Source organism: Ogataea parapolymorpha, chromosome VII (genome assembly GCF_000187245.1).
Source record: "Ogataea parapolymorpha DL-1 chromosome VII, whole genome shotgun sequence".
In the NCBI taxonomy this organism is placed as follows: Eukaryota; Fungi; Ascomycota; class Pichiomycetes; order Pichiales; family Pichiaceae; genus Ogataea; species Ogataea parapolymorpha.
Window position 1 is genome coordinate 114,872 of NC_027860.1, and position 22,649 is coordinate 137,520.

The following is a 22,649-nucleotide window of genomic DNA, read 5'->3' on the forward strand; positions in this document are numbered from 1 at the left end:
AGCTCCAAAGCCGGCAACCACCACGATCCACAAAACATATCTGCACAAAACCCACTTGAGGCTGCATCATCTGTCAATTTCGCTTGAGAGGAAAGAGTTACCCTGATATGCCCGGAGTTTGGCAAGCTGTCTATATCATATATAAATGCTGAAAGTTTTTATTTACCGAGCCCGAGGCTCAGTTGTTTGTATATCTTGTTCGTGTCTTTCAACAATAAGAAATGACTTCAGATCTTATTATTTTGGCAAGCGCACAGTCGGAGGCGTCTGAGCAGAGCTGGATTGGACATCTTATGCTATTGTGCAGAGCAATATGAACCGTTCCCACTACTCCTACTCTCAAGCCCCTGTTACTTAAAATTCGGGCATCAACGACGTCGGTGGCTTTGATTTGAGGTGCATATAAATATTTTTTAGTTTAGCACAGCTGAAATTAGTTATGCATTTCTCTATCCTCCTCTTCTTGAGCTTGGCAAACGCGTGGTCGCCCACCAACTCCTATGCCCCAGGAGAGGTTGAGTGTCCATCCTATCTAAACGAGTCGGAATACAACACGAATGACAGAAGAGGATTTATACGTGCTGCCAATAGCCTAAGCGAGAAGGAGCAAGATTGGCTCGCAGGAAGAGAAAACATTACAAACGACAATCTCAGATGGTTTCTGAACCTCGCAAACATGACGGATTTCGATACTGACGACTTCATGGATCAGCTTGCCGAAGAAAGCGAACATAACGACACTATTCTGGCTACCCCCAGAATTGGACTTGCTTTCAGCGGAGGAGGCTACCGTGCGATGCTTGGTGCGGCCGGCCAAATCTCCGGTCTTGATAACCGTACCGACGGCTGCTATGAGCATGGTCTGCCTATTTTATCGGCCGTTACTTACATTGCGGGTCTTTCCGGAGGTTCCTGGTTTTTGTCTACTTTGGCCTTCAACAATTGGACCTCCGCTCAGGACATTCTGGACCAAACTGGACAGGACAACGCCACCTGGGACCTTACAGACTCCATCTTGTCTGATGGTGGATTGTTCCATACGCTTGGATATTGGAATAGTATCAGTGACGACGTTCAGGCCAAAGAGGATGCGGGCTTCGATATCACTCTGACAGATCCCTGGGGAAGAGCACTGTCTCACCAGTTCTTCCCCACGCTCGAAGACTATGGTGCCTCGATGACCTTCAGTTCTATAAGAGATTTCCCCGTGTTTAAGAATTACGAGATGCCATTCCCAATTGTCGTCGCCGATGGACGAGCCCCGGGTACTGAGATTATCAGTTCAAACTCCACTGTTTTCGAAATTACACCATTTGAGATGGGCTCTTGGGACCCTTCTCTTTACACCTTTGCCGACCTCAAGTACATTGGAACGAATGTTACCAACGGAAAACCCGTCAACTCGTGCATTGGCGGATTCGACAACACCGGCTACATTTTCGGAACATCGTCGTCACTCTTCAATGAGGTGTTGCTGGAGCTCAATAGCAGTTCGACCTCCAGCTTTTTGGCCTCCTTGTTTGAAGACTTTTTGGACCACATCGGGTTTGACGAGAACGACATCGCTGCCTATAGGCCTAATCCATTCTACAAATCTGAGTGGGCAGCCCTGGACTCGATCGTCAGCGCTGAGACGCTAGATCTCGTCGATGGTGGCGAGGATTACCAAAACATTCCTTTGAATCCACTGTTGCAACCAGAAAGACAAGTTGATGCCGTTTTTGCATTCGACAACTCCTATGACACCGATACCCATTGGCCTAACGGAACATCGCTCGTTTATACCTATCAGCGTCAATTCGGATCGCAGGCAAACCATACGGCCTTCCCCTACGTTCCGGACCAGGCAACGTTTTTGAATCAGAACTTGACAGCCAAGCCAGCGTTCTTTGGCTGCTATGCTTCCAACTTGACAGATCTCATGGACGAACTTGAAACTGACTACGTTCCGCCATTAATTATTTACATTGCCAACAGACCTTACTCCTACTATACCAACACATCCACTTACCAGATGTCGTACACGGACGACGAAAAAATAGGCTTCTTCCAGAACGGTTTTGAAGTGACTACTAGAAATAACCTCACCATCGACGAGGAATTCCGCGCATGCATTGGATGTGCAGTCTTGCAGCGTTCCAGAGAGAGGCTCGGCTACTCTTTGGGGGACCAATGCCAAAGATGTTTCGATACTTACTGTTGGGACGGAACTATTGACACCAATGAGGCCACTATCGGCGTCAACTTCACGGACAGTGGTCTTACTTCTCAATCGGATGAGACAAACGCCACAAGCGGCTCCGTCAGATTAGGCACTGATTATTTCACTGCCAAGTTTGTCGTAATGGCTTCGGTTCTCTGTCTGGTTTTATTCTAGAGGGAGACGATCGACGCGAAAAAAATATTTACTAAAAAATTATATTTGTACTATTACTATTATATGTCCAACATTTTGAAAGTGTTCAACCCCCCTTCTGAGTCTACGGCATTGGATGACCGCCACGACTGTCTCCCTTGCCAGATACTTGGGTCTTTGGCTGCCATGGGAGCGGGAGTCTATCTCGGATCCGGGTACCTCTTTAAAGGTGACATTGATTTCAAGAAAAACCCCAGGTGGTGGAGATCGGCGACCAAAGGTCTCGGGGGCGCACTTTTCGCGCTAGGAGTTTATCGCGCAGGCCAACACTGGCTTTGGGATAAAGACACTGAGAGAGCATTAATAAAATAAAAACGTTTTCCCGCTAGAGTTGCCACCTGCGATCCAGTTCTGCGTAGGGTGGAAACTGGCGACAGCTGGCACTGCAGACATGCTTTCGTCATCGAGATGGGCCAGCTGGTTTCCGTTGCGATCGAATATGTCCATAGCCTTTTTCATGTTTGCAATAACACATTTTTCAACTCCGTCCTGAGGATTGCTTTGCCATCTAGCCTTCAACACTGTCACCCAGCGTCCAGACTGGCAATTGTGCGTCATTGTAGCCTGGGGTTTCAAGTTGACAGGGATGTCACCTTCTTCTGCTTCCTCAATTATCGGCTCAAAGACGTGGTCAGGCTTCAAGTTTGATGTGTCTCCGAGCTGGAATATGTTGATGGTGTTATCGTACCCGTTGCAGACGATGTCTCCTGAATTGTTCCAATCTGCCGCACTTATACTCAGTCTGCTTCTGTACGACCCTAGACAGTGAGGAGAGGTTGCGTTTTCGTTCTGCGACCAGCTCGATTTCCCAATCTTGCGTAGATCCCAAATTTTTAGTGTTCTGTCCAGAGAGGCAGACACAATCTGTTGTGTCATTTTTGGGTTCACGCCGAAGTTGGTTATCTTCTTGTCATGCAACCGCAGAACATTGATCTCCGAGCGCGGTTTGTTGGGCTCACGGGTATCAAAAGTCCCTAGCTCTCCTTCCATGGTACTGAACGCAAGCACATTGGGGTCTAGGAAGTGCATGTCAGAGAACGTGGCTGCTCCTCCGTATTCGTTGTCAAATTCAAGAAGAGAGTTTGACACGTTCTTGTCCAAGTCCAACATCCTGATAGATCCATCGTATGAACACGTTATTATTTCCTTAGGCTTTTGTTCCCTTATCAAAATTCGAGGTATATTGCTTCCGTGATATTTTACATGGGTGATTTCCGCCTGAGAGTCTGAGTCGTCGTCGACAGACCAAATACCCATCTCGCCGCTCGTATCGCCTCCAAAAATGACCTTTTTACTCGTAGATGGATGAAATGCAATTGCGGTCATTCTGGAAGATGTGAGCTTAATGTCCTGAGCAGGGATCTTGCTGTAGAGGCTAACAGAGTTCAAGCTGTCCCTTGCGTCTTTGACATCTTTCGGAGCATCCCGATCTTTAATGTCGTCGTAGAAGTCACCGAACGAAACTGTTTGTCCCAATTTGAGCAGTTTGTCAAGCACATCTTTGTTGTCCTCGGTATCGGCAGGTAAAATGTCTACAAGCTTCAAGTTGCCAGACAGCCTGATGCGCTTTAGTCTCTCCAATTCCTCATTTTTCTGTCTCGTCAGCTCCGCTTCCTCATTGGCCTTTCTTTCCTCGTCTGTATTTGCATGAACACCAGCAAGTCTGTTTGATCGCCTTGTAGGAATTGCTGGTTCCGTCTTCACCTTTTTCGATCGAGGACCCTTGCTTTTCGGTCTTTTCTGCTCTTGTGGCAGCTCGCGCTGGAAATCACTTGCGATATTATCCAGATTGAGCTTCTTGAACAATTCCTTGTTCCTCGCAATATTCTGCTGCCTTTGCTTCTCAAACTCTGAAAGATTGCCCATGGTTAAAGATCAAGAAAAGAATACGGAGCTAGGTGTAAGCAAAAAACGCGTATTTTATTTTATTTATTTAGCATGCCACCAATCAAAAAGACCCCCAAGCGTCCGTCTGCCATCACGCGGATCAAAAAGCTCAAGCATTTGGACAAGCCAGTATTCAAGAAAAAACGGGCCACTTCCGGGAATGTGTCCTCTAGTGTCCTCCACGATGAGAGATCACTGGTGAAAGATTCGCAAACAATATTTAGTGACGACGAGAACTCGCCTCCTGCCCGAACACAAAGACGAAACCAGCGCACAGCAAGACAGAAACATAAGTCAGAGTCTTTGGCAGCCGACTCCGGGTCCGAATCAGAACGCGGGATCGATGAGATCCACACGTTCACGCAAATGGTGTCGAAAAAAAGTATGAGGACCAAATGGGCACCGCTACCGCCAAACGTGTCCTCTTATCTGGACACCATCCTTAACCTCTATGTTGAGGAAAGCATTTCACAGATTCCATTTAGAAGCAATAAAGAAAGATTAGCTTTTAGAACACTGGTGAAGGACTCGATTGTGAAGCCTCTTGCTAAGAAAATGCGGGTGGCACGATTTCCTGGAGAGATCAAAGAGCGCCTCCTTGATCAGGAGCAATTGGATGAAGAAAATATGCGACTGGAAGCCAATTTCAGCGCGAATTTGCGTCAACTGGAGGTGCTTCGTGTTCAGGAGCAGAAAGAACAAGCCTTGCTCGATAGCGAGGAAAAGTATCTTGAGCAGTTCAAGAAATCAGTGGAACGCCAGGAGGAGCTCATGGCCAAGGACCTTCTCCCCTACGCTGACCTGGCAGATGACTTACAAATTTCTGAACCTAAGTCCGCTGAACATTTGAACCTGGCAAGCACCGAGTATAATGGCTACGACCCCGCGACAGACCCTGACTTCAGCGAGTCTATGAACACGTTGGATAAACATCTCAATTCTATCTCTAAAAATGTCGAACTACTCGACCCACTGGTGGACATTTTGGACAGAGTTAACAGCATCCTCCAAGTTATTGTTTCTCAATAGTGGACGAAAACGGGTAGCTGATTCAACTCTATATTCAGGTCCAGTGTATTAATATTTTCATCCCCAAAGTCATGCAAATCTGAAAGCAGCTTGTTTGATTCCAGAGCCCGCACCTTTTCTGAGACAGTACCCACTGTGATGTGTGGATATTTATTTCCTATGCCCAAACTATCCAACCGCTCGCCTTCCTCCCCATAGATACGCTTCACTTCTGCCTCAATGCACATTACTCTGGAGTTCCAGCATATCCGGAAAAGTCTCGCATCCGCCTTGTATGGCAATTCTATTTGGTCGTTTACCTTCTCCATATCTTTAATCAGTTCGCAATAGTTTTGGTAAATTGTCTTCATTGGAGGATTCTTTTTGGTAGATCCAAGGTGAATCAACGTGATGTGGAACTCTTTTTTGACTCGATTGGCTTCCTGTAACTGTTTGAAAAAGCCAATCTCATGTAATTGAGCTAATTTGTCAATATCGTCAACTAGTATGCCAAAATACTGTGGTTTCTCTTTTTTCGTCTTGAAATTCTTTGTCACCACGGGTTTAAAGTCAAGAGCTTTCTGATAAGCCTCTAAGAATTGTTCTTCGCTCGGATACTGAAGATTTACGTCGGTTGCAATTTCAGCTAATCTGCGAGCTATGAGTTTGGCGTTTTCCAATGAAGAGTCTTTGTCCACTCTAAGGTCGATAACATGATCAAATCTTGAGTCAGGAAACTTGTCTTTTTCAACAGGTTGGAATCTTCCCAAGAAACCTTTCATGATCATTTCGGCCTTGTAAGACCCGTCGCGTTCAACTTTGATGCTTTGGTGGTTATCTCCTCTCTCCAATACGCGCGCTCTGGTAATCTCCCAAAGTTTTGGGTCATTTTTGGACATATTTCCTAGAAAGTTCAAGCAGATAAATTTGAGCTTCGACGTTGGAATCAGTTTGTTGAGGTCCGCAAAGTACTCAAACGTCTGTTGTCTTTCGATAAATTTGTGGTTGTTTCTGTCAAGGATCACAATTGGCTTTTCCACCAAAACTTCCAAGCATTTGGCTACCTGTTTATTTTTTATTGGAGATGGAATGTCGTCACTTTGAACAACGCCAATAAGATCAGGAAACAGGTTGGCCAATGTCATCGATGTTGTTGTTTTGCCACAGCCGATTGTCGCCACAGTGACTAGAACATATTTACAAGTATCTTGGCCGTAGCCCGCACACTTCAGCTCCTCTTCTAGTTTTTCCATGGACTGTTCTTCCTTGATGATTTCAGAGCCGGATTTTTGCTTGTGCTCCATGTAAAGCTTCCGCAACTTGACAATTCCTTTGTCTTTTAAATAATTTTCCTTAAGTGATGGGTCAGCATCAAACAACGGAATCACAAATTTCAGATAATCCATGCAAATTAGCTTGTGGTTTTTGAAGCTAACATTGTCGAGGCCTTTAGTCAGGTATTGCTTGGTGACCTCACGCAGCTCCCGGTAGAGTAGGTATGGTTCTTCAAATTTGTACTTGAAAAAAAAGTCAGAGCTGTCTTTTTGGCACCTCACAACAAATCCTTCTATTTCTTCTCCATTGTGGAGTCCAGTTTCGCTGGCCTTTTCCAAAAGCTCCATAGTCTCTTCAAAGGTGGGAACCTCAAAATAGTCAATGGTCTTGAACCCAAAGGCTTGTGCAAATTTGGTTACCACAGCCATGGAACAGGTTTTGAAATTGCAGGTGTTGTAGTTAAGCCCGTGTAAGTACAATCCTGCTTTTTCTTGCGTATACTCTAAAATATGCTCTTCAAATGAGTCGTCACAATACTCTGCTACTGCAGTTATTCCCAGTTGGTAGAGAGTTTTTGCAAGATCCGTTGAATTAATGTCATTTTTTTCGAGCTGTCTTTTTAGAGCAGCCTGTGCAGCCAATGCGTGGTTACGAGTTAGGTCATCGCGATACCCGGTCGAATGTTTCGAGCACACAACTAGTGTCCCGTCCTCGAGGCCAGAAATGAAAACAATACATCCATTGGCTTTGACTGTCAGGGTATATGGACCGGTGGTGGTTTCCTGTAACGCTTTTCTCGAGACTGAGCCAAGCTCGTCGACGTTAAAGAACTTGTCGTATCCACGACAAACAATGCGGTCACCAACCGTGAATAGACCTCTCGCATAAATGGGCAGCTTCACTTTTTTGGAAGAATAGTCCCATTCGTTGAATCTCCAGCTGGATATTTGCACATCGCTACCGTCAATTGTGTTGGTGTATTTCTTGACTATGCCCCTCTTTGCTGTACTTCTGGACAGCTCTTCCAGCTCAGAAACCAGCTGTTTTGACTTCTCACTTTCATCTTGAGAGACTCTTTCAATCTGTAAATCGAGAATATTCATTAAAAAATATTTATGAAGCCGCAAACGGTTTAATATCTGTCAAACCGTTCACTCCCTTCTGAAGCATTTCGTAAGTCACCAATGTAATTGACGAACTGCAGGACACCTTCATCAACCGTGGAAGCCATCCACTCCACATTTTGGCCACGCCTTCTTGCATGAACGTCTTCACTACGAGGGTCATGATGTCCCTGTAAATAGGCTTGTAGTTTTTAGTCTGCATTCGTGTCTTCAACACGTCAATAGGCTGTGTAATTGCCACAACGGCGCATGAAGATGCCACTCCCATCCCCATCAGTTCTAAGTCAGTGATTGAGTCTCTTGTCGGATCAATGAACTGCTGCAGGAAGTTGTATGTCGAAAACCAAACCATGCTATTCATGGTCTGTCTAAAGATAGTGATCAAAGAACCTCTTTTAAATCCTGAAAGGCCCGTTGTCTCATATATCTCTTTGAGAGCCCTGAAGAAAGTGGTGGACGGGTTTGCACGGTAGTAGTCAATGTACTTTTGGCGAGGGTTGAACGGTTTGCTTTCCAAGGGCCGTTTGGTCAGCCTTGGTTTTTCCACCCCGTCTTCTCCGGTGGTCCCTGCATAAGACGGAAGAGGCAATCGGTAGCCTTGCTTTTCCATTGCGTTCTCAATCATTCGCGTCTTCACGTTCTCCACAGGTATCACCCACAGTGTCTCTAAAAAGCCGGTCATCAAACCAGCAACCACCACTCTCGGGGCGTTGGCCTTGCTGTTATCGGTTCCCATGAACTTAGTCATGCTGTTGAAAATCAGAAACCGTGAGGAAGCTTTCAGAGCATTTCCCAAGGCCAATCCATTGCAGCCAACGAACAGCGACCGCACGCTATTGGTTGGGATATGATATGGAGTCTTGAGCAGCGAGCTATTGGCTATCTGCGATGTCGTTTTCACGTATTCAAACGGATAAGTCACCACAGTTTGTACCACTGCGGCACCTGAGCCGGCTATCATGGCCGTCAGAAGGTCGGTATTATCCTGAGTTGCTGGAATGCCGTCCATGGAGCGAAGGGTGAAAAATAAAAAATAATTTGATAATCAATCGTCCATGTCGTACAGTATAACTGCCATAGCTACCAAGGTGCTTCCTGGAAATATACAGCAGCTTGTGGAGGGAGCTGTAAATGGGCTTTCAGTGAAGATCGTGGAGAGCACTATTTTGGCTGCCAACAAAGCTATTGATTTTTCATTTGAATGCGATAAATTTGACGAGGTGAAAAACAAGCTCAAGTTGGTGAAGATCCCAGATGTGGATCTGGAAGTACTCGAGAATGGCCCTGCTCGGAAGAACAAGAAGCTGGTTGTGTTTGATATGGACTCGACTCTGATCTACCAAGAGGTGATCGAGCTCATTGCAGCTCAGGCAGGAGTGGAAGACGAGGTTGCCAGAATCACAAACCTAGCGATGAATGGAGAAATCGACTTCAAAGAATCGCTCAGAAGACGAGTTGCATTGCTAAAAGGAATACCTTCTGCAGATCTCTGGGGAAAGCTTAAACCGCAGCTCAAAATCACCAAGGGAGCCAGGGAGCTTTGTGCTACCTTGAAGAAAAACGGCTGCATAATGGCAGTCTGTTCCGGTGGCTTTTTGCCATTGGCTGAGTACATAAAAGAGGAGCTTCATTTAGACTACGCCTTTGCTAATCAGCTCAAAACGGAGGTTGTGGATGGCAAAGAGGTCCTCAGTGGACAACCGGAAGGTGAGATTGTTGATGGCTACAAAAAAAGGGCAGTCTTGGAGATGCTTGCTGAAAAACATCAAATCGATTTGGCCTACACTGTCGCTATCGGTGACGGCGCCAACGACTTGCTAATGATGGCCAGCGCAGGACTCGGTATAGCCTGGAACGCGAAGCCAAAAGTGCAACTAGAGGCGGACTGTCGACTTAACACAGACTCCTTGAGAGATGTGCTGTACATTTTTGGATATAGAGACGAGGATATATAATAGAGTAGATTATAATTTTATCACGGCTTTGGCAACACCCATGATGCCATTAAATATCAGAACCTGCTCGCCGTCTTTTATGCTGTTTTTCATGATCACCCCTTCGCTTATGAGACCCTTCTCCAGCAGGTATCTCCTTGTAACACCACAGAGACACCCTGATGAAAGTGGAGGCGTAGTCCACCTGGTATTGATTTCGCCTGTTAAAGGATTTTTGTCGTTGCGGAGCACAGCTATATTGCAGATCGACGTCTCGGTGATCTGGTCTGCATGGTTGAAAAGCACCACATCAGCATTTTCTGCACCAGGAGGGATTTTGCGCTTGCGGGCTTCCGTGTAATGACTGCGATAAGTGGATTTAAAAGAGGTAAATGGAGAAATTATCGTAGGCTCAGAGTCCAAATACAATGTCCAGGTCGGAGGGCAATTGATATCCAGATTTAACGAGGAGGCTATTGGAACAGCCTGTATCTCAACCTGACCATCTTTGTTCAGAAGATACCGCATTTTGTGAGCCTGATACACATCTTTATCGTAGAGTGCTTGGGAGAGCTGTGCTGCCAGCAACGACGAGTTGAGCTTTTGGGCTGGAAGCTCAAAAAACTCTGCAGTCTCGTTTAGCCTGTCAACATGGTAGTCCAGGAACAAGAAGAACGACTGGTCAAGCGGAGAGCAAACGAGAGCTTCCGGTAAGCTCAAGCTTCCAGAGTAGAGCACAGGGTCGTACCTGATAGTGGAGAGCACTTCGAACTGCACTTTTTCATAGTCAAACGGATCCTTCAAATGCTTCTGGATCACTTCGTTCGCAACAGTCTCTAGATCGCCCATCGTTTCTTCGTTGTTTGTGCACCAAGATTAATATACTTCGAAACACGGCTGTGCAACGAATTTTTCAATTTCTTCACAGCCAAAAAGCTGGTTTACCGAAATTCCTGTACTGTTCGGGCCTTCTGTTGATTTGTCAATGTCTTCTGAAAAACCGGCTCTCAAGCCAAAACCAAAGATTCCTCCTCCGGTGAAGGCCAAGAAGCCGCAGCTGTCAGCAACGGCTTTCCTGGACTCGAAGTCCGATGTAAACGCGTCACCGTTGAAAAGTAATCTAACAAAGACAGTGTCGCAAACCTCTGAAAAATCAGCGTCTGCGCAGCCTCCAAAACCTGCGCGCTCAACAAGCGAGTTGTATACTGCTACTGTGTCCAAGTTTCCACCGCCGCCTGTCCATGTTCACCGCAATAAGTCGGAAGCCTCGGTTACAATTGATAGATCATCGCCGGCCGCTTCGACCCCTGAGCAAAAAACCGCGTCTCCCGTTTCTTCCCCAAGCCCTGTCTCCTCTGACGACGAGGACGCTCCACCGCTTCCATTGCGTCCTTCGCGTACGGAATCCGTGTCGTCGGTGGAAGAGGAGGATGCTCCTCCACTTCCTAGACGGCCTACACCTTCAACCAACTCTGCTGTGGTGGACGAACTCAAGTCCAAACTTCCACCTCCAGGGCCTCAACTGCTCCAGAAACAATCATCTCCGAAGGTTTCAGAGAAACCAAAACCCCCAAGGCCTGCCAAACCGTCTATCAATCTTAAGCCAACCACAGACTCGTTCTCTAGAAACCTGTCGTCCAATTTGGAGAATCTGAAACTTTCCAATTCCAAATCGTCGCTCACTCCTCCAACTCCACCTAAATCCCGTTCCTCTGCCCTTTCATCGGGGACATCGACTCCACCGTCCCCTCCAAAACCTCGCACAAAGCCATCTGCTCCTCCACCACGCTCTGTGCCAAGACTGAATTGGAAGGCACCTGATCTCAACTTGGAATTGTCAACAGGGTGGTTTGCCAAAGAAGACTTCGAAAACCATTTACCTTCTGACCTGAAAGGTTTGGACTACGCTACATCGTTTGGCTACAATTCGAAAGAATTTTTCAGAGTCGTCGTATTCCGCAACAGAGACTTGTCCACCATTAAACTCAGGTTCACATGGCCAAAATCAGGAGACCCCGGTGCCTCAGTCGAACACGAAATAAAGTTTGTGCCTCCGCCACAGGCTACAAAAGCACAGCTCGAAGAAGGAGCTTCGTTGTACGGCGATCACGTGGCCGGATGGACAGAAGCTCACAAAGGCAAGAAAGTGGGAGACGGAGAGTGCTGGACTCTTGCACATGATGCCTTGCAACGGGGCTGTGGCAAACACGCGTTCGTCTCTTTGGGCCTCGTTCATGGTGCTCTTCTGTCCACCATCACGGGGAAAAACGGCGGACCTGAGATTCGCAAAGAAACAGTCACCGATACGATCAAAAGAGGTGACATTTTGCAGTTTAGTACCTGCTGTTTCCGGTACCCAAACAAGGCACTGTTTTACGGTTCACCAGACCATACCTCGATTGTCAGTCACGTGACGGGCTCTACGGAGCTACCTAGGTTGCAGGTGCTGCACCAGAACGTGAATGGCGAGAAAATAGTGATTGAGGAGTCTATCGATCTGGAAGCGCTTGTCGAAGGCACTATCAAAGTCTATAGACCGATCAGTGCCAGCTGGATTTCTGAGCTATCTCCCATGTGGTAATGCGGCTCGGTGGCTAAATATTTACCATTTAGTATAAACCAAAATATAAACAATTATTTAATTTAATGTCTTACAAGCTTTCTCAACTCGCGCCCCTGCCTGAGCTGAAACACGTGCACATTGGAAAGACGATTGGACACGGAGGGTTTGGTGTTGTCAAGTCTGCTGTATTTGAGAAAAATGGGGTATCTAAAGTTATAGCCGTGAAGTTTGTTCACCTCGATATGGCTCGCCAACAGAATATCACCACAGATATGCTTGCGCGGGAGGCATTTATTCAGAGGGAATGCAGGCATCCGAACGTGATCCAGCTGATAGATTTTGGTGCAGATATCAATTGGGTCTGGTTTGCCATGGAATTAGGAAGCAACGGTGAGTTGTTTGACAAGATCGAGCCTGATCTGGGAGTTGACGAGGATGTCGCTCAATTTTATTTCAAGCAGCTCATAAACGCAGTCTCTTTTATTCATTCCAAAGGTGTTGCACACCGGGATATTAAGCCAGAAAACCTGGTTATCGATAAGAACGGAAATTTGAAGCTGACGGACTTTGGGCTTGCTAGTGTATTTAAAAAGAAAAATGGTTCCAAAAGAATGTGCACCACAGCATGCGGCTCACCTCCTTACCTTGCTCCAGAGGTGGTCTCTCAAAAATATGACCCTGAGCCCTCGGACGTGTGGTCCTGCTGCATAGTTCTGTTTGTGCTCCTCACAGGGCAGATAGCATGGGAGATGCCACACGAGGAAGACACAGACTTCCGTTATTACATGGAGAGGAAGGGAGAAGTTTTAATCTCTCCATGGAACAAGATCCCTCTAGGTGCACTTTCCCTGCTACGGAAAGTGCTGGTCTTGGAGCCATTGGATAGACTACGCATCGAAGAGATTAAGCAACATCCTTGGGTGGCCAAGAAAAACAAGTTTGCGGACCAAAATGATATGTGCAAAGATCCAATGCGTCTCACCACCAGCTTGTTGGTGAACCTTTACATCAACCTTTCGGACGCAGAATTTAACAAGATTAGCCAGATGTCCACCCAGATCAGCAAACCGGCAGCAGGAACGCAACCGCCAAAATACGTGATGGACGATACCCAGCCGGCAGAGATCTACAAGGAAAACTTCCGTCCGATTGGGGGTTTCTCTGCTTCGCAGGAGGTCTACACTGAGCATTCGAAACGTCGCAAGCTGAAGGAAGACCTCGATGATGACGCTCTTATATTTGCCACAATCTCCAAAGATCCAGCATCTTTGCAATTCCTAAATTCCGGTTCTTTGGTCAACAGAGAGCAGCTGATCAACGCCAAGATGAGCAATCTGCGAATAGAGCAGCAAAGATGTCCAGCTCTTTTCGCGGAGAGTCTCACAAGATTTTTCAGTACAGTAGCCCTGGACCAGCTGCTGATCACAATCTTGGAAGCATTGAGCAAGCTTGGGCTTTGCGGTTACTTGGGTGAAAATGACAGCGAGCTCTATGTGGAGAATCTACGCAGGAACGACCTTCTCAGTGGAGTGATCACTATCCCTATCAATGGCAGAGACTCCAGCAAAGCACCCATAGTAGGAAACATCAAGGTTAGCCGAATGGCCGACAATCTGGACGTGCGGAAGGTTGATTTTCTGAAAATCAAGGCAGACCCGCTGGAATGGAGAAGAGTTTTCAAACGAGTCACAATTCTTTGCCGTGATGTTGTGTATGTTGAAAAATAGGGAAATATTTATTTTAATAATTTAATGCATGTGCCGGACATAGAATCAGGGCCAGATACTTTTGAAATTCTTCTCACCACAGACAACCATGTTGGATATCTTGAGACGGACCCAATTAGAGGAAATGACTCGTGGAGAACATTTTCTGAGATCATGAGCATTGCGAAATCCCGGGACGTCGATATGGTTATCCAGGCAGGCGATTTGTTTCACGTCAACAAGCCTAGCAAGAAATCGTACTACCATGTGATCCGGACTCTTCGTGAATTCTGCTGGATTGACAGGCCTCGTGAATATAAGCTCGTATCTGATCCATCGGTCGTGATGTCCACGCGACATTTTAATTACCCATGTGAGTATGATCCCAACGTGAATGTTGGAATGCCGGTTTATGCTATTTCTGGTAATCACGACGATGCAACAGGAGATGATCTTCTCTCACCGCTGGATCTCCTTTCTGTTGGTGGATTACTAAATCATTTTGGACGGATCACGAATAACGACGAGATCAAAGTTAGCCCGTTGCTCTTCCAAAAAGGCAGTACTAATTTTGCATTATACGGTCTTCAGAGCATCCGTGAAGAGCGTCTAAAACGGACTTTGGCCTCGGGCAAGGTCGAGTTCTTGCAGCCGGAAGATAGCGAAAATTGGTTCAGTTTAATGTGCGTCCACCAGAACCATGTGCCCAGACCGGGAACGCGCGTTCTCGAAGAAGCACATCTTCCTCATTTTTTAGATTTCGTGTTTTGGGGCCACGAGCACGAGTGTATTCCTAGACCATTGCATAATGTTGCTATGGGCTTCGACGTTCTTCAGGGCGGCTCGTCGGTTGCAACTTCGTTGAGCGAGGGTGAAGTTCCTGACAAACACGTCTATTTGCTCAAAATCAAGGGCAAGGACTATAGTCTCGAGCCCATAAGACTCAAGTCTGTGCGGCCGTTTGCGATGAAAGACATTACCTTGAGCGAGACAGGGATCTCTGCAACGTCCGGAAATAAAGATGAGGTGATTAATTTGCTTATAGACGAGGTGGAGGGGCTTATCGAAGCCGCAACCAGCAAATGGAAAGAAGTCAATCATGACTTGCTAGAAACTCTTGTTGACATTGAAATACCTCTTCCTCTGGTTAGGCTACGGGTCGAGTACAGTGGGGGCTATGAGGTGGAAAATCCTCGTAGGTTTTCCAACAGGTTTGTCGGCAAGGTTGCAAATATCAACGACATTGTCATTTTTTACAGGAAGAAGACAGTTGGTAACAAACAGGCAAACCGATTGGTACAGAAACAACAAAGCGAGGATCATGAGCTAGAAATACGCGAAGGCACTCTCAACATTGGTGATTTTGTTCAGCGACAACTGAGCGAAGACGATCTTTTGCTGCTGAAAAAAACGGACATGTCCAACGTGATTGAAGAGGCCATGAGGAAAGACGATAAACACTTGATTAAGAAGTTTGTGGATGACGAGCTAGGCAATGATCTGGAGCTTCTGATGAAGCTCCGAGTCGACGAGACGGACAATGTTGAAGGCAAGTCTTTGAACGAACTGAAGAAAGGTTTCCGGAACATAGTGAAGGAGCTCCGTGCCAAGGCGAAATATAGCGAGAGATCTAAAGAACACGAGGCTTCTCCTCGTGTTAGCTCTGATCTGTTTGTGGAGTCGGATGAGGAGCCATCGACACGTGGCAGACGTAAAAAGAAGCAAGATCCTGTGCCCGATCTCTCACAATTCATGCATCCTAGTGAGCCAATGGTGATTGATTCAGATATATCTGATGATGGCCTGATTGAAATCGAGGAGCCCAAGAAGACCACCCGCAAAAAGACAACAAAGCCGCGTAAAACCGCATCCAAACCGACCAGTCTGTTCGGTGCAGTAGGTCGCTAGGAAAATAAGATTTCGGTGTACGGATGTGGAGTTGCATTTATTTATTTTAGCGCATCCTGAATGTAATAGAAAAATAACGACACGGTCGATATACTTGACTTGAAATGGGGTTTTTAAAAGGAATCCAGGGTTTCTTTCACTCTATCACCACAAATGACCATTACGCTTCCTATGACGCGTCGGAACCGAGCAATCTCGGAGCAGCTCCGGGACACGAGTCGTCGCAATCCATTTCGATGCTGGACAACACTTCGTCGACATCTCTAGCCCAGAATAGCAGATCAGCCAGAAACTCGACCACCAGCAGGCCAGTTCAGTACCGTCCCGGAATGCGTTCACAGCTAAACGGAAACGATATCCAGATGCAAGACTACATTGAAGGCCAACCGCCTTTACCCTCGGTTGCTTCTGTATGGGATAGGTTGGACAAGTGGATGGAGAGGGAATTCCCGGAATTGGGAGATGACATGGAGAACGGAGCGACTGTTAACGATTTAAACGCTTTTGAAAAAGACCTGAACATTTCTCTACCGTTTGACGTGAGAGAGTCGTATCAAATTCACGACGGCCAGCTCACCCTAGGGAAAAAGCGTGGCCTTATTTATGGATATCCTTTGCTTGACCTGGAAAGCATTGCTGCAGAGGTCAACATTTGGAGGAAAGTCGGCGATAGATTACAAAGAACTACAGAGCATTTTACCAGTGAGCAAATCTTGCTCGAATCTCAAAACAAGTCGGAGGGCAGCAGCCATTTCCAACAGCAGAAGGCCAAGCATTTTCATTTCCTAGACTCTCAGAAGTCGGTTCCAAAGGGAGCCGTGCAAGAGGTGTACTACCACAATCAATGGATTCCGTTAGTGAAAGACAATGAGGGGAACAATATTGCCCTGGATCTTGCTCCGGGACCAAGAGGCAGATGGGGACAGATCATTCTTTTTGGCCGCGACTTCGACACCAAATTCGTTGTCGCCTCGTGCTTTACCGAGTTTTTGCTCAATCTCGCCGACGATCTGGAGGATGGAAAGTTCTATATTGACGAGATGGACGAAGATCTGGTGTACACCGAAAACGGAAAGACGTACTCGTACTTTGACGTGCTGAAATTTCGCTCATTGGCTTTGGCAAAGAGCATGGTGGGATCGCGACTACCTGTTGGAAAGAGCGGATCCAGTGTTTCGTTGGTGGCTTCACCACGGATTTCCCAGACCAATTTGTCGAAACAATATGCTCCACCTCTTAATGACAGCTTTGTCGTTGAGGACGAGGACCCGGTGATTCCAGCAGAAGACGTTATCAAGCCCCAGACACAGCCTGATCTCCTGGCCGACGACTTGAAAGAGGTCGACTTGGCCCAGCAGGGCGAGAAGACCGAAACAGTGAAAGAGACGGAAATTAAGCCTGAACTAACAGAGGAACCAAACCAGACGGAGACTCGGCCCGAAGTCTCTGAACCAGCAACTGTGACAGAGGCTGCTTCCGAGTCAGTCGACCCTGTTGTTGCTCAGCCGGAAGCTGGCAATGTCGAAACCGAGCCTGCTGCTCCAGAAAAGCAGACTGAGGAAAACAAGGCCTCTGAAAACGGTTTCACCGAAGCAGATGCCGAGGATTCCAAGTCAGAGACAGAGGACACCGAGAAGGACGCTACGGAGGACACTACTGATGCCCCTGTTGCAGCTGCTGGGCCCTCGGCTACCAAGTCAAAGTCTCGTAAGAAGAAGGGTAAGAAAGGTAAGAAATAATAATATATCCATTACATAATATTGAGATTCGCGTGGAGTTTAATAAAATTTCAAGCTGATAAGCTGTGTACATGTCGCACTCCAACATCTATAAAGATCTTCCTCCGCTTCCGCGCCATCTTGAAAAGGATAATCTATCGAGCAGGTCTTCGTCAGCAGATAATGCTATCCGCCGACCGGCGCTGACGCTTCCCATACGTCCTGTTACAAGTGCGCAAGTATCAGCTTCAAGCGTTGACACTGTGGACTCCAGCGGCGGTTCGAGCTCCGGCCGGCGTCCTCCCCCACTATTCAGTCATGTCTCGTTACCAGAATCGTCACGTGTGGTTCAACAGCAAGAGTCGACGCCCTTTGTTTCTTCGCTGAATATTCCAAACAAACCGCCTACACCGTTTTTGGAAAGCAAGTCATTGAAACGGAAGAACGTCATGAAGCTGACTCTAGCCACTCCTCAGGTGTCTGTGAGCTCTCATCCAAGCAGCTCCGGCATGGGGAATGTCAATTCGTCAGCTTCGTCCATTGAGCAGTCGGGATTCAAGGACCCAGACAAAAAGGCGTCCACGGACGAATTAATTGCCAACATCCAAACACTCGAACTTGGTTTGGAGTACCAGCTGTCCATCAAGGCAGAGGAGCTTGTTATGCTCAAAAAACTGGGCTCTGGAAACTCTGGAACGGTTTCTAAAGTGCTACATTTACCAACACAGAAAACCATGGCTCGGAAGACCATCCACATCGACGCCAAAGAGGTTATACAGTCGCAGATCATCCGCGAGCTCCGTATTATGCACGAGTGTGACTCGCCTTTTATCATTGGCTTCTATGGAGCCTTCCTACACGAAGGAGATGTGGTAATTTGTATGGAATATGTTGACTGCGGCTCATTGGACAAAATCTTTAAGCTCACCGGGCCATTCCCAGATTTCATGCTCAAACACATCGCCTACTCTGTCCTTAGCGGCCTGGTCTATCTTTATGACAACCACAGGATTATACATCGTGATGTGAAGCCGTCGAACGTGCTGCTGGACTCAAAGGGAAACATAAAGCTGTGTGATTTTGGCGTGAGCAGAGAGCTGATTAATTCGATGGCCGACACATTTGTTGGTACCTCTACCTACATGTCGCCAGAGCGCATTCAAGGAGGCGTTTACAACATCAAGGGAGACGTGTGGTCTCTGGGTCTGATGTTATACGAGCTGGCCTCTGGAAAGTTTGCTTTTGGAGGTGCCCCTGGCGGAGCGGCCCCGGGGGTTTCTGGCCTGAAAGGCGATCCCCAGATAAAAACCCCGGATTCCATTCTGGATCTGTTACAGCGCATTGTCAACGAAAGACCGCCTTCTCTCAAAGAAAGTGATGGCTATACGCCCGAACTCTGTGAGTTTGTTGAATTGTGTTTGAAAAAGGAGAAGGACAGGCCTGATCCGCATGAGCTGCTCAAACACAAGTTTTTAGCTGACTTCCCCGAGCCAGATAGCTTGAAAGTGTCTGCCAAGTACCGTTCGGACATCAAGAAGTGGGCTAAGAATGTGAGACGCGTCCAAAAAGGCAAACCTACCAAGTAATCATGGACTAATGTATATATTAGATTGAATGCAGTGTATTCACCATGTCTGGACGCCTCCATTGCGTAAATGCAAACGCAGCACTTCTGCCACTAAATACAGACTGCCGCAAATCACGATGGGTTTCTGGGTATTTTGGGCCGCTGATAATGCCGCTTCCAGGTTTGGCTGGATGGTGGAGTCGACATTGAGCCGTGCTTTATTAAATAGTTCCTCGGGAGAATAACTTTCAATCCAGGGCATTCCATCCACGGGTTCCGAAAACCGTGTGAAAATGACCGTGTCTTGGGGTTTGATGAGAGACTGAAGCAGCCCGGAGACGTCTTTCCCAGACGTCATTGCTATAACAAACGTGACTCCCGTTGACCGAGAAGAGCCCAAGTATTTTGAAAGCTGTTCCGCTGCTTGACTATTATGCGCTCCATCAAGCAAAACTGGGACTTTATCTGACCGGAGTTTGAGATCAAGTTTTTGCAATCGGCCTGGCCAACTCGTGTTTCTGATGCCGAGCTCTATGGCATCTTTTCGAATTGGGATGGACCTAGAAATGACTTCTAATATCCCAAGGGCAACAGAAAGGTTCATCTGCTGGTACTCGCCTTGGAGATTCGTACGGAAATCTCCCAGACATGCTCCCAAACGTTCAAACTTTTGGGCCGGAGAATCACTCACTGGCAAATATTCTGAGCCTTTTTTTCTTGCCACTTGCTCGATTGTGCGCAAAACAGAGCTTTCATTGGATCCATCAACAACACATGGGACACCTTCTTTGAGTATTCCTGCTTTTTCGTACGCTATCTTCTCAAGTGTGCTTCCCAGCAAATGCTCGTGATCCAATCCTATCTTTGTTATAGCCGTGCACAGTGTGTCTGCTGCTGCTAGTACGTTGGTGGCATCCAACCGTCCCCCGAGGCCGGTCTCAAGAACTGCCACCCGCACTCGTTTTTCATTGAACATCTTCAAGGCTGTGCAGGTGAGTAGCTCGAACTCCGTGCAATTGATGTTATCTCGACGGTCTACTTCACGAACACGTCCCTCTGCAGCAGCGAAATCTCTCTCTGGTACTGCTTTATCGTTTATTTGCACAGAGTCCCATTTGTATAGCAGATGTGGCGAGTTCAGACGGCCGTTGCGGATTCCTTGAGCCGTGAGCGCATGAGACACATACGAGCTTACTGATCCCTTCCCATTTGTACCTGCGATGTGAACAGCTTTGAAGGTTGGGCTAAAATCAAGCTTCGAAAGTAGTGTCTTTACCCTGTTGAGCTGTAAATCAATTCCCATAAAAAAAGAATATCTCAAATATATTTATTTGTTTTTCGCTGGCCACTTTTGTTATCATGTCTGTGTCACGGCTGGAATCGAGACTCCGGAAACTATTCAATGTTCCTCGCAAAGGTGAAACATTTGAGTTCAGAGAAGGACTTGTTTCGCAGTATGCAGACGAGCGTAAGGATACAATTCAAAGAGTGATCGCTGCAATGACTGTGGGCAAAGACGTGTCATCGTTGTTCCCGGATATTCTCAAGAATATCGCCACACATGATTTGGAGCAGAAGAAACTGGTGTATCTCTATTTGATGAACTACGCAAAAACGAACCCAGAACTCTGTATCTTGGCCGTCAATACTTTTGTTCAGGATACCGAGGATCCAAATCCTCTGGTTAGAGCACTTGCAATTCGGACCATGGGCTGCATTCGGGTGGACAAAATGGTTGATTACATGGAAATCCCTCTAAAACGGACTCTCAAGGATGACAATCCGTACGTTCGTAAAACAGCGGCCATCTGTGTGGCGAAGCTTTTTGACCTCAATTCCCGAATGTGCGTTGAGCAAGGGTTTTTGGACGAGCTGATGAGTCTGCTGGACGACTCTAACCAGATGGTGGTTGCTAATTCGATTTCAGCCCTGATAGAGATCTCCAAAGCAACAAACTCCAACATTCTCAAGATTGACTCAAAGATCCTTAAAAAATTGCTCATGACGCTGAATGAGTGCACAGAATGGGGTCGTATCGCAATTCTTACGGCACTTGCAGACTATGCTGCAGAAGAAGTGGGCGAGGTGCAGCACATTATCGACCGCGTCTCACCTCAGCTTCAGCACGAAAATCCGGCTGTTGTGCTCAGTGCTGTGAAAGTTATCATCAAGCAATTGGACAAGGTAGATGAGGAGCAAAAGAACTCGCTACTGAAACGGCTTTCTTCTCCCCTGGTTTCTTTGCTATCCACTCCTCCGGAACTTCAATATGTTGCTCTCAGAAATATTCGTATCATTTTGGAGAAATATCCCGTGGTTTTGGCGAGAGAGCTCCGTGTATTCTTTATCAAATACAACGACCCGTTATACCTCAAACTGGAGAAAATTGACATTATGGTGAGATTAGCAGACGACTCGAATGCGCTGCTGCTCTTGGCAGAACTCCGTGAATACGCTATGGAAATCGAAACTGAGGTGGTAGACAAGTCTGTTATGGCTCTTGGTCAACTGGCTATCAAAATTCCCAAAATATCAAAAAAGGCAATTGATGTGCTATATGAGCTCTTTATTTCACGTTCTGAGTATGTCATTGATCAACTAGTCGTGGTCCTACAAAATATATTGAGAAGGTACTCCAACGAGTACCTCACAACAGTCATTACTATTATTGGAGATCTGGAGTTGGACTCTTTGAAATCGAGTGATGCACTGGCATCTTACGTGTGGATTGTCGGGCAGTACGCTTCGGAAATCCCTCATTTAGAAGACCGTCTTACGTCTCTGATGGCGCAATTCCAAGACATGGATCCAGCCGTGCAATCAGCATTTTTGACCACAATTGTGAAAATCAATCTCACAAAGCCTACGCCAGTTACACAAAGTCTGTTGCAGCAGGCGCTCAATCAGGCCACCAAGGAGATAGAAAACCCAGACGTTAGGGATAAAGCTTACATTTACTGGAGAATCTTATCTACAGAGAATTCGGAGCTGCAGAAGAAGATTATTCTAAACAAGCTACCTGTGCTTGAGTCTACAATAGACCATTTCCCACCTCTTCTTCTCAATGAACTTGTCAATGAGATCTCCAATTTAGGCTCCGTTTATCATAAACCTGCGTCAAGCTTTATCAAATCAGTCGACGGTGAACTGATTAACACTCAACTCCAGACCAAGAAATTCGAGGAGTTGCAGCAAATGGCCAAGTCTGAGATTGTTAATAATACTGTCAAGGCCGAAAATCTGTTGGACTTTGATGATGATTATGACGCTGCTCAAAATGCGAACGGACAATCTGGTTCGAGTACTCCGGTCACTGGAAACATTTTGGATGAATTGAACGATTTATTCACCAATTTGTCTACGCAGGCACCACTAGCACAACCGTCTGGCTCCTCCGTGTTCAAGGACTTGATCCAAGAGCCAGAATCTCATCAGCAATCCCAGCAATCTGACCGACATCAAAAGACCTCCAATGCTGATCTTCTAGATTTATTTTAGGTACATATAGAGCTTTTGGATATTATCGATCTCAATTTGGTACAT

The 22,649-nt window shown here is 46.6% G+C and overlaps 14 protein-coding genes across 14 annotated transcripts; 9 read left to right on the forward strand and 5 right to left on the reverse strand.

The window, feature by feature from the left end:
* Positions 1-439: 439 nt before the first annotated feature.
* On the forward strand, positions 440-2,377 carry HPODL_02461 (Lysophospholipase 1; the record flags this gene model as incomplete). The annotated part of the gene is made up of 1 exon (XM_014076766.1): positions 440-2,377. The coding sequence occupies one exon, from the start codon at positions 440-442 to the stop codon at positions 2,375-2,377; it is 1,938 nt and encodes a 645-aa protein (XP_013932241.1).
* Positions 2,378-2,716: 339 nt separating this feature from the next.
* Positions 2,717-4,282, reverse strand: HPODL_02462 (WD repeat-containing protein; the record flags this gene model as incomplete). Its single annotated transcript, XM_014076767.1, has 1 exon — positions 2,717-4,282. The coding sequence occupies one exon, from the start codon at positions 4,280-4,282 to the stop codon at positions 2,717-2,719; it is 1,566 nt and encodes a 521-aa protein (XP_013932242.1).
* A 72-nt stretch (positions 4,283-4,354) lies between these two features.
* On the forward strand, positions 4,355-5,332 carry HPODL_02463 (uncharacterized protein; the record flags this gene model as incomplete). The annotated part of the gene is made up of 1 exon (XM_014076768.1): positions 4,355-5,332. One exon carries the CDS (start codon positions 4,355-4,357, stop codon positions 5,330-5,332), a length of 978 nt encoding a protein of 325 aa, XP_013932243.1.
* On the reverse strand, positions 5,326-7,626 carry HPODL_05328 (uncharacterized protein; the record flags this gene model as incomplete). Its single annotated transcript, XM_014076769.1, has 1 exon — positions 5,326-7,626. One exon carries the CDS (start codon positions 7,624-7,626, stop codon positions 5,326-5,328), a length of 2,301 nt encoding a protein of 766 aa, XP_013932244.1.
* Positions 7,627-7,699: 73 nt separating this feature from the next.
* Positions 7,700-8,719, reverse strand: HPODL_02464 (putative mitochondrial transport protein; the record flags this gene model as incomplete). The annotated part of the gene is made up of 1 exon (XM_014076770.1): positions 7,700-8,719. The coding sequence occupies one exon, from the start codon at positions 8,717-8,719 to the stop codon at positions 7,700-7,702; it is 1,020 nt and encodes a 339-aa protein (XP_013932245.1).
* Positions 8,720-8,765: 46 nt separating this feature from the next.
* On the forward strand, positions 8,766-9,665 carry HPODL_02465 (Phosphoserine phosphatase; the record flags this gene model as incomplete). Its single annotated transcript, XM_014076771.1, has 1 exon — positions 8,766-9,665. One exon carries the CDS (start codon positions 8,766-8,768, stop codon positions 9,663-9,665), a length of 900 nt encoding a protein of 299 aa, XP_013932246.1.
* Positions 9,666-9,674: 9 nt separating this feature from the next.
* On the reverse strand, positions 9,675-10,493 carry HPODL_02466 (Aminodeoxychorismate lyase; the record flags this gene model as incomplete). Its single annotated transcript, XM_014076772.1, has 1 exon — positions 9,675-10,493. The coding sequence occupies one exon, from the start codon at positions 10,491-10,493 to the stop codon at positions 9,675-9,677; it is 819 nt and encodes a 272-aa protein (XP_013932247.1).
* Positions 10,494-10,629: 136 nt separating this feature from the next.
* On the forward strand, positions 10,630-12,225 carry HPODL_02467 (uncharacterized protein; the record flags this gene model as incomplete). Its single annotated transcript, XM_014076773.1, has 1 exon — positions 10,630-12,225. One exon carries the CDS (start codon positions 10,630-10,632, stop codon positions 12,223-12,225), a length of 1,596 nt encoding a protein of 531 aa, XP_013932248.1.
* A 65-nt stretch (positions 12,226-12,290) lies between these two features.
* On the forward strand, positions 12,291-13,934 carry HPODL_02468 (Serine/threonine kinase and DNA damage checkpoint effector; the record flags this gene model as incomplete). The annotated part of the gene is made up of 1 exon (XM_014076774.1): positions 12,291-13,934. One exon carries the CDS (start codon positions 12,291-12,293, stop codon positions 13,932-13,934), a length of 1,644 nt encoding a protein of 547 aa, XP_013932249.1.
* A 24-nt stretch (positions 13,935-13,958) lies between these two features.
* Positions 13,959-15,821, forward strand: HPODL_02469 (Subunit of a complex with Rad50p and Xrs2p (MRX complex); the record flags this gene model as incomplete). The annotated part of the gene is made up of 1 exon (XM_014076775.1): positions 13,959-15,821. The coding sequence occupies one exon, from the start codon at positions 13,959-13,961 to the stop codon at positions 15,819-15,821; it is 1,863 nt and encodes a 620-aa protein (XP_013932250.1).
* Positions 15,822-15,925: 104 nt separating this feature from the next.
* On the forward strand, positions 15,926-17,560 carry HPODL_02470 (Protein involved in the regulation of cell wall synthesis; the record flags this gene model as incomplete). Its single annotated transcript, XM_014076776.1, has 1 exon — positions 15,926-17,560. One exon carries the CDS (start codon positions 15,926-15,928, stop codon positions 17,558-17,560), a length of 1,635 nt encoding a protein of 544 aa, XP_013932251.1.
* A 488-nt stretch (positions 17,561-18,048) lies between these two features.
* Positions 18,049-19,125, forward strand: HPODL_02471 (MAP kinase; the record flags this gene model as incomplete). Its single annotated transcript, XM_014076777.1, has 1 exon — positions 18,049-19,125. The coding sequence occupies one exon, from the start codon at positions 18,049-18,051 to the stop codon at positions 19,123-19,125; it is 1,077 nt and encodes a 358-aa protein (XP_013932252.1).
* A 39-nt stretch (positions 19,126-19,164) lies between these two features.
* On the reverse strand, positions 19,165-20,409 carry HPODL_02472 (Folylpolyglutamate synthase; the record flags this gene model as incomplete). Its single annotated transcript, XM_014076778.1, has 1 exon — positions 19,165-20,409. The coding sequence occupies one exon, from the start codon at positions 20,407-20,409 to the stop codon at positions 19,165-19,167; it is 1,245 nt and encodes a 414-aa protein (XP_013932253.1).
* Positions 20,410-20,465: 56 nt separating this feature from the next.
* Positions 20,466-22,604, forward strand: HPODL_02473 (Beta-adaptin, large subunit of the clathrin-associated protein (AP-1) complex; the record flags this gene model as incomplete). The annotated part of the gene is made up of 1 exon (XM_014076779.1): positions 20,466-22,604. One exon carries the CDS (start codon positions 20,466-20,468, stop codon positions 22,602-22,604), a length of 2,139 nt encoding a protein of 712 aa, XP_013932254.1.
* Between the last annotated feature and the right edge of the window lie 45 nt (positions 22,605-22,649).